Here is a 9,587-nt window from a genome sequence, read left to right as displayed (position 1 = left end):
AAAATTTTAAACCTGACATTTCATAGCAACTTTTTAGTCAACATGTAACCGAATAACCATGATAATAATTATTAAAACTATCCTGTATCCAACATTCCTGCCTCGGAACGCGTTCTCTTGCAGCGGCAGAATAAAACCCGTCCTGAAAAAAAACGAATTATTACACATGCCGCATGGTGGTGCTGGTGGTGGCGGTGGTTGTGGTGGTGGAATTCAAGCAACGGAAACACCTGCACACGCACCTCACTCACTCGATGACGCGGCTCCACGTTTGAATTCCATTTATTTGAAATCTGAAAACCTCCCCAGAGTTTCCATGGCGGTTATCCCCGCGCGCGCTCTGCTCCTTAGCGGAAAGAAATGTAACCACGATCGCCGAGGGAGGGAGCGATGACGGAGGGAGGGAGGCGATGGGAAACAGGTTAGTGGTGGGAAACGAGAGCTGGGTGGAGGAGGAGGGAGGATGAGGAGAGGGGAAGAACGGCCATCGCAAATGTGACTCGAGGACTACCTCGTCGCACGACAGTCCGCTCACAGCCAGACGAGCCAGGGCTGGTCGGGGCTGCCCGTGAGTGGGTGCCGTGGAGCTCGGGGTGGGTTACACGGCCAGAGCACAACGAGCAACGGGGAGCTGGAAGTCAAAGGACCCAAGATCAGGGAATCCCGCGATCGGGCAGACCTGTTCTCTGGGGGGTATCTGGGAACTCAGTCGGTAGCCATAGCGATGGCGGTGCCCCCCTCCCGCCTCCCACGTCTCCACCGCCCCCCCGCCACCGAACGTCTCCCTTAGTCGTCTTCCTGGATCTTGCGCAGACCCTTCACCTTCTCCTTGTGTCTCTCGATCTCCTTCTTCAGACGCTGGATCTCGGCCTCCGAGTGCTTGATCTCCTCCTCGTGGTGCTTGGACAGAGACTTCAGCTGATCCGTGTTCATCTTCCTACACAAGACAAAGATCTCCCTTATAGCCTGAAGATATTTTGGGGCCAGTGCTGTTAGCGAGTAGCACCTATGGAGGCCGGTACGGCACACGAGGGGGTGGGTGGCCAGCACCACGCCCAGCCACCTTTTTCTCCTGAGTGGCGATGTTTACAAACCGCAACAGGTACTCATTTAAGGCCGAGTCGACCTGGTGTTGGCTGGAATCAAATCCACACACCACACAAGACAAAAACCCCCCATTTAGCCTACATACTCACGGGGTCACACGCACGGACCCAGTAACTTCATATGTAGCTTCCTCCACTCATGCCGAGGCCTCGGTTGATACCATCCACACTCTGTTCAACCACCCCGACATTGCAGGTCACAACACAAAGATCCCCCATATAGCCTTTAGCAAACTGATGGGGCAAGTGGAACTATGAAGGCCGGCATGGTACACGAGGGGGTGGGTCGCCAACACCATGCATGCCTCCCTAGTGGCGATGTTTACTCATCGCACAAGGCATTTAAGGCCGAGTCGACCTAGGGGAAAGCCCCAGGACCGGTTGAGATCATGGTTCCTGTTATTGGTCACGAGCGGGAATCGGGTCGCCAGAACTCGGGGCGCCAGGTTCGAAGCACAATGAGCTAACCGCTGCACCACTGCTCTCCACAACACACACGTGGATGCTCTCCCACCCACTCAACTTATCCACCCCATTTCCTTACACAAAGTCAAAGACCCTCTTGTAAAGCCTACACATGCTGCTGGGGCAAGTGCAACTATGAAGGCCAGCGTGGTACATGACGGGGTGAGTCGCCAAACACCATGCGTTCGTCTCCCTAGTGGCGATATTGACGCATTGCATCAGGTATTAATTTATGTTAGCGAGCAGTACTTACTAAGGCCAAACATTGCATACGAGGGGGGGGGGGGGTAGCAGCATGCCAGGCCGCCTTTGTCTCCCCACAGCTGATGTTTACAGACTGCACCGGATGCTCACACACGTTCAGGTTTTGCTGTAGCAATCACCCAGTTTCCTTCACGCTGCTGGTGACGCAGCTGCTCCCTGGCAAGTTTGGCTGCGAGAATTGTTCTCCAAGTCACCCGGGGAACTGAAGCTGAAACAATCGGGTTGCCCGTCGCTAAACGCTCATACCCAGCGTGGGAATTTAATTCGTTTAGGCCGTGTCGGGTGGTGGGAGGGCCTCAACGACACAAATTTGGGTGGGATTATCACTTAGGCCAGGGGTCGGCAACCAAAATAACAAGAAGAGCCATTTCTTTCCAATTCGGTACAAAATTCAGTATTTCAAGAGCCGCAACGCATCTGAGCACATACTGTACATATCGTCAAGAAGCAGCCCTGTAAAGAGCCGCATGCGGCTCCGGAGCCGTAGGTTGCCGACCCCTGACTTAGGCCAAAGCTAAACACATCTGCTGCGTTGGCAGTGGTGCACGACCAACAAAAACTAAACACGCGTCAATAACACCACCGTGTGGCCATAAAAGGAATAAACTGTATAAAGTTGGTGACGTTTCTGGCCAAGGCCCTTCTTCATACCACGTAAAACAATCATCTTCACGAACCTGCTTCCATTCCTCCCTTAAAATAACCACCGTCTCTTCTCCCCTCGCCTAATCCTGCTACTCCTACTCTCTGCCCACCGCCCTTCAGCTACCTTTCCTATCACTACCCCTTTCACTACCCTTACCCCAATCACTATCCTAAACCCTATCACTACCCTAAACCCCATCACTACCCCAACCCTTCCTCAACCAGTCCCGCCTGTTCTCCTGTCACCATAACTACACTACCGCGTTTAATAACAACCCCCACTCTTCATCTCCACCATCAAGTGTACAATAGTATAATTGTTGTAAAGCGCCTCAGAATCGGACGCCATTTATAAACTCTACAAGTATCTAGTAAAGAAGTGAGGAAGGGTAATTGCCCAAAACGTCGCCAATTATATAACTGTCCTTTTAATAATAAATAATAATTTACACTTAAAGCGTGTTTCACCCAGAGGTCGCTAGTCGCTGCACGGAGCTAAAAGCAAGTCATTACCTCACGCAATTCTCCAACCTAATAGAAGCACGCAGGCTCACGATTTAACAACGGATACGAATACCCCCGCCCCACACCCCCAAAACACACAGCAAAACTAACAAGGAGAAAAAGCCTGTGAGAAAACATTTTTTAAGGCGGGAATTTAAATAAACCGACTCAGCAAATCTAATATCGGACAGGGTGTGGAGAATTCCACAGCTTGGGGGCCACACGGGAGAAAGCCCCGGGGGGGTTCACCCATCGAGTGGAGGTGCGCCCTCGGCACGCACAATAGCCCACACTCAAGGCGAGCGCAAGAGGCCTGCAGCAGGAGGGTGATGGGAGTCTGTGCGGTGGTGAATGCTGCCCCCAACGGGTGGCTCGGCGACAAGAGGGAGTCGTTCCGGCCAGGTGAGTCTGGGGGGTGAGCGAGGACCCGGCCATTGTGGCCTCCGGGCTTTGGTGGGAGGGCGTTTGAGGTGCAGCGAGCGAGTGAAGAGGTTCAGGTTCAGGCCAAGTTGCCGTTGTGTGACCAGGAGGGAACTCAGGAGAAACCAGGGTAGAGTCTCGTTTGCAGGAGAGACCTTGGGTCACGGAAATTACCATGGAACAACAATGTCAAATAAAGTACAGCAAAGAAGAAAATTGTCAATCACACCAAAAACAAGCGTGGGGTGAGCGGGGTGGCGAGCTAGTGGGGTGGTGAGTGGGGTGGTGAGTGGGGTGGCGAACGAGCGGGGTGGTGAGTGGGGTGGTGAGTGGGGTGGTGAGTGGGGTGGTGAGCGGGGTGGTGAGTGGGGTGGTGAGTGGTGAGCGGGGTGGTGAGAGGGGTGGTGAGTGGGGTGGTGAGAGGGGTGGTGAGTGGGGTGGTGAGTGGGGTGGTGAGTGGGGTGGCGAACGAGCGGGGTGGTGAGCGGGGTGATGAGTGGGGGGGTGAGAGGGGTGGCGAGGGGGGTGGCGAGAGGGGTGGCGAGAGGGGTGGCGAGAGGGGTGGCGAGAGGGGTGGCGAGAGGGGTGGTGAGTGGGGTGGTGAGTGGGGTGGTGAGAGGGGTGGTGAGTGGGGTGGTGAGTGGGGTGGTGAGTGGGGTGGTGAGAGGGGTGGTGAGTGGGGTGGTGAGTGGGGTGGTGAGTGGGGTGGTGAGTGGGGTGGTGAGTGGGGTGGTGAGTGGGGTGGTGAGCGGGGTAGAGAACGTGGTGGTGAGTGGGGTGATGAGTGGGGTGGTGTGTGGGGTGGTGAGAGGGGTGGTGAGTGGGGTGGTGAGTGGGGTGGCGAACGAGCGGGGGTGGTGAGTGGGGTGATGAGTGGGGTGGTGAGTGGGGTGGTGAGTGGGGTGGTGAGTGGGGGTGGTGAGTGGGGTGGTGAGAGGGGGGGTGAGTGGGGTGGTGAAAGGGGTGGTGAGTGGGGTGGTGAGTGGGGTGGTGAGAGGGGTGGTGAGTGGGGTGGTGAGTGGGGTGGTGAAAGGGGTGGTGAGTGGGGTGGTGAGTGGGGTGGTGAGTGGGGTGGTGAGTGGGGTGGTGAGTGGGGTGTGTGAGTGGGGTGGTGAGTGGGGGTGGTGAGAGGGGTGGTGAGAGGGGTGGTGAGAGGGGTGGTGAGTGGGGTGGTGAGTGGGGTGGTGAGTGGGGTGGTGAGTGGGGTGGTGAGAGGGGTGGTGAGAGGGGTGGTGAGAGGGTGGTGAGTGGGGTGGTGAGTGGGGTGGTGAGTGGGGTGGTGAGAGGGGTGGTGAGTGGGGTGGTGAAAGGGGTGGTGAGTGGGGTGGTGAGAGGGGTGGTGAGTGGGGTGGTGAGTGGGGTGGTGAGTGGGGTGGTGAGTGGGGTGTGAGAGGGGTGGTGAGAGGGGTGGTGAGAGGGGTGGTGAGAGGGGTGGTGGAGTGGGGTGGTGAGTGGGGTGGTGAGTGGGGTGGTGAGTGGGGTGGTGAAGGGGTGGTGAGGGGTGGTGAGAGGGGTGGTGAGAGGGTGGTGAGTGGGGTGGTGAGTGGGGGTGGTGAGTGGGGTGGTGAGAGGGGTGGTGAGAGGGGTGGTGAGAGGGGTGGTGAGAGGGGTGGTGAGAGGGTGGTGAGTGGGCGGGTGGTGAGTGGGGTGGTGAGTGGGGTGGTGAGAGGGGTGGTGAGTGGGGTGGTGAGAGGGGTGGTGAGAGGGGTGGTGAGTGGGGGGTGAGTGGGGTGGTGAGTGGGGTGGTGAAAGGGGTGGTGGAGTGGGGTGGGAGTGAGAGGGGTGGTGAGTGGGGTGGTGAGTGGGGTGGTGAGTGGGGTGGTGAGAGGGGTGGTGAAAGGGGTGGTGAGAGGGGGTGGTGAGAGGGGTGGTGAGAGGGGTGGTGAGAGGGGTGGTGAGTGGGGTGGTGAGTGGGGTGGTGAGTGGGGTGGTGAAAGGGGTGGTGAGTGGGGTGGTGAGAGGGGTGGTGAGTGGGGTGGTGAGAGGGGTGGTGAGTGGGTGGCGAGAGGGGTGGTGAGTGGGGTGGTGAGTGGGGTGGTGAAAGGGGTGGTGAGTGGGGTGGTGAGAGGGGTGGTGAGTGGGGTGGTGAGAGGGGTGGTGAAAGGGGTGGTGAGTGGGGTGGTGAGAGGGGTGGTGAGTGGGGTGGTGAGAGGGGGTGGTGAGTGGGGTGGTGAGTGGGGTGGTGAAAGGGGTGGTGAGTGGGGTGGTGAGAGGGGTGGTGAGTGGGGGGTGGTGAGAGGGGTGGTGAAAGGGGTGGTGAGTGGGGTGGTGAGAGGGGTGGTGAGTGGGGTGGTGAGTGGGGTGGTGAAAGGGGTGGTGAGTGGGGTGGTGGAGGGGTGGTGAGTGGGGTGTGAGAGGGGTGGTGAGTGGGTGGTGAGTGGGGTGGTGAAAGGGGTGGTGAGTGGGGTGGTGAGAGGGGTGGTGAGTGGGGTGGTGAGTGGGGTGGTGAGAGGGGTGGTGAGAGGGGTGGTGAGTGGGGTGGTGAGTGGGGTGGTGAGTGGGGTAGAGAACGTGGTGGTGAGTGGGGTGGTGAGTGGGGTGGTGAGTGGGTGGTGAGAGGGGTGGTGAGAGGGGTGGTGAGAGGGGTGGTGAGAGGGGTGGTGAGAGGGGTGTGAGTGGGGTGGTGAGAGGGGTGGTGAGAGGGGTGGTGTGGTGAGTGGGGTGGTGAGTGGGGTGGTGAGTGGGGTGGTGAGTGGGGTGGCGAGAGGGGTGGCGAGAGGGGGTGGCGAGAGGGGTGGCGAGAGGGTGGCGAGAGGGGTGGTGAGTGGGGTGGTGAGTGGGGTGGCGAGAGGGGTGGCGAGAGGGGTGGTGAGTGGGGGTGGTGAGAGGGGTGGTGAGTGGGGTGGTGAGAGGGGTGGTGAGTGGGGTGGTGAAAGGGGTGGTGAGTGGGGTGGTGAGAGGGGTGGTGAGTGGGGTGGTGAGTGGGGTGGTGAGAGGGGTGGTGAGTGGGGTGGTGAGAGGGGTGGTGAGTGGGGTGGTGAGTGGGGTGGTGAGAGGGGTGGTGAGTGGGGTGGTGAGAGGGGTGGTGAGAGGGGTGGTGAGCTCACTTAAAGTAGCGCTCCTCCTCAGCCTTCTCGCGTTTGGCGAAGGCCCCACCGGCCTCGCGCACCGAGCCGGCACGGTCGCCTCCTGACTGCGGGACAACCACCACCACCATCACAACAATCAATATCACCACAACCACCATCGCCGCAACAACAATTACCAATGCCACAACCAACATCACCACCACAACTACCACCACTTTTACCACCATCATCACCAATTCAAACACCAAAACTACAAAGACTATCACCATAACCACCAACAACCACATCACCACCATCATTAACAATACAACTACCATCAGCAACACCAAGAACACAACCAACTCCACCATCACCACAATGACAACCACCATCATCACTAATACCACAACCACCAACAAGCATTAACAGAAGCAGCTTGTGATTACGATAACACAATTGTTGAGGAATCAGAAGCCATCACATTAATCACAGTAAGCGATCAGCATTGAATCTAAAAGGAGTTTACCGCCCGTTAGTATCTGGGAAATTTGAAATCCGCATAAACACGTGGAGACACAAGAATTCTGACCAGGACACACCACGCGACACGCTGCGACACAACTGGGAACATCCCCCTAGTGGCGATGTTCACACACTGGCACCAGGTACTCATTTTAACCTGAGTCGACCTAGGGGAGGCCCAGATCGGGTTCAGTAAATCGTCACTGGTGTTGGCCGTGAGAAGAAATCGAGTCGCCAGGTTTGTATCGCAGCGCGCTGACCTCTACACTACCGCTCCCCTACGCACACACACCCCTCTCTAACACAAACTCTCTGGCACACCACACACATACATCACTCACACACTCCACACATCACTAACACGCCACACACACACGCCACATACACACTACACACCACTCACACATCACTAACACGTTCACACACACATCACTCACACTACTCACACCACTCCACACACACCACACTCACACACACCACACACACCACTCACACACATCACTAACACGCTCACACAATTCTCACACACACACACACATCACTCACCACACACACACTCACACACACTCCACACACACATATCACTCACACACACCACGCACACACACACACTACACACACACACCACTCACACACACATCACTCACACCACTCCACTCACACCACTCCACACTCACCACTCCACACACACACGTCGCTCACACACACCACTCCACACACACCACTCACACATCACTAACACGCTCACACACACACCACATATCACTCACACACACCACACACACACCACATATCACTCACACACACCACACACATCACTCACACACACCACTCACACGTATCACTCACACGCTCACACACACCACATCACTCACACACACACACATCACACACACATCACTCACACACACACCACACATCACTCACACATATCACTAACACGCTCACACACACCACACATACATCACTCACACACACACATCACACACACATCACTCACACACACCACACATACATCACTCACACACACATCACTCACACACACCACACATACATCACTCACACACACACCACACATATATCACTCACACACACACATATCACTCACACACACACATCACTCACACACACCACACATACATCACTCACACACACACCACGCATCACTCACACCTACCGCTGGCCGTCAGCAGGGGGCGAATCTGCGGACTGGTTGTTGGTGAAATCCCCGCGACCCAGCCTGACCCAGCCCATGCCTTGTGCCCAAAGGCTCAATAACGCCACCCAATAGTGTAGCGGACGTGTGGTGCGTGATGCGACGATGGCGGTGGTGGTCACTGGTAATAATGACACTATTTATAGTATAACCATCCCCGCCCTCCCATCGCAATGACCATGCTCAGCTGTTGCGACACGCACTGTCCTGGTTAATGACTGCGAGTGAATAGACGACGCGTCGTCACGCATCGGGGCCTTCGGGACATTGTGGCGGTCCGACGTTGAAAAAAGAACACAAAGTAACAGCGCAAAATGTTCTACTCGATTTGAATCAACACGGCACTCAACCTCCCCTCTTACTGCTAAAGCTTGGCACAGGACCCTGCTGAGTTTCGACAGTCGGCGTAAACAATCGGAATAACAATAACTAACGAGAAGCAACCCTTACACCGTCGTCATCGTATACATACCACCGCCAAAACCTCCAGCACCAGCACCCATAAAGTGGCTACCGTGAATGTTTGTGATGGCGTCGATTATGATGGCAATGATAATCATTGATGAAAGTGATGTTCATGTTGAACCCGAGGTTATTGGACGCTCACGAAAAAGTTAATGTTGTTTGCCGATGATGTTAATAATCGTGATGTTACCGCTGAGGTGAAGGCATGAAGGTCACACCGACAACATCGTTAGCAATGGCGATGTTGCCGATATGAACGTTGCTCATTCAGTCGCGACGATCGTCAATGATGTTAGAAGTTTAAACCCGGTCACCCCCACGGCGAATGGGGCGAACGGCGATGGGGCCTCCGACTTCACGACGCCTCTGACGACGTTAACAACGCGGCCGCTAGTGCCGACGGCATCGCCGCCCACGGCTGTAACGAGGAGCCCACGACGACGACGACGACGAGCAAGTGAATGGCGAGCTCCACAGCCTCGCTCGGCGAGCCACCGCCGAGGTGAATGACCACGCTGCCGTCAAGGACGTTGCCAATGACGCAGCTGCTACTGCCGCTGCTGCCGAACGCTGCCCGCGACGAGACACCGCCGCCTGTCGCCTACCTCGCCGCTCATGGCTCTGCTGCTGCTGCTGCAGAGCACCGCACGGACTCCCCGCGTCGCGCTCCGCCACACGGCTCCGCTCATCACCACCGCAGCCGCCATGCTCGATAGCGCCTCTCTGTCTGTCTCTCTCGCTCGCTCGCTCTTCCGCGGCCCCCACCCCAACTCGGGCACGCGGCGCAGCGCGCAGCCCCATTGGCTGAAGCCGCGCGCGTGGGGTCTGACGGCGCCTCGCGATTGGTCACACACGGCTACCCCCCCCCCCACCACCACCACCCCCACCCCAACGACAACCTCGTCTCGACCAATCGTGGACGCGCGCCGTCTCGTGCGCGGCAAGGTCGCGCGCGGCCTCGCCGGACGTGAC

At 57.2% G+C, this 9,587-nt stretch overlaps 1 protein-coding gene across 1 annotated transcript; it reads right to left on the bottom strand.

Annotated features, from left to right (window-relative positions):
* Nucleotides 1-266: 266 nt before the first annotated feature.
* ATP5IF1 (ATP synthase inhibitory factor subunit 1) lies at nt 267-9,382 on the bottom strand. The gene is made up of 3 exons (XM_061574797.1): nt 9,221-9,382; nt 6,452-6,537; nt 267-937 (listed from the first exon to the last, which is right to left on the bottom strand). The coding sequence occupies exons 1-3, from the start codon at nt 9,320-9,322 to the stop codon at nt 787-789; spliced, it is 339 nt and encodes a 112-aa protein (XP_061430781.1). The 5' UTR covers nt 9,323-9,382; the 3' UTR covers nt 267-786.
* Between the last annotated feature and the right edge of the window lie 205 nt (nt 9,383-9,587).

The sequence above is a fragment of the Lethenteron reissneri genome, chromosome 56 (genome assembly GCF_015708825.2).
Source record: "Lethenteron reissneri isolate LAM-NWPU_2019-01 chromosome 56, ASM1570882v1, whole genome shotgun sequence".
In the NCBI taxonomy this organism is placed as follows: Eukaryota; Metazoa; Chordata; class Hyperoartia; order Petromyzontiformes; family Petromyzontidae; genus Lethenteron; species Lethenteron reissneri.
Note: the sequence above shows the minus strand (reverse complement) of the source record. Positions and strands in the feature narration are given on the sequence as shown.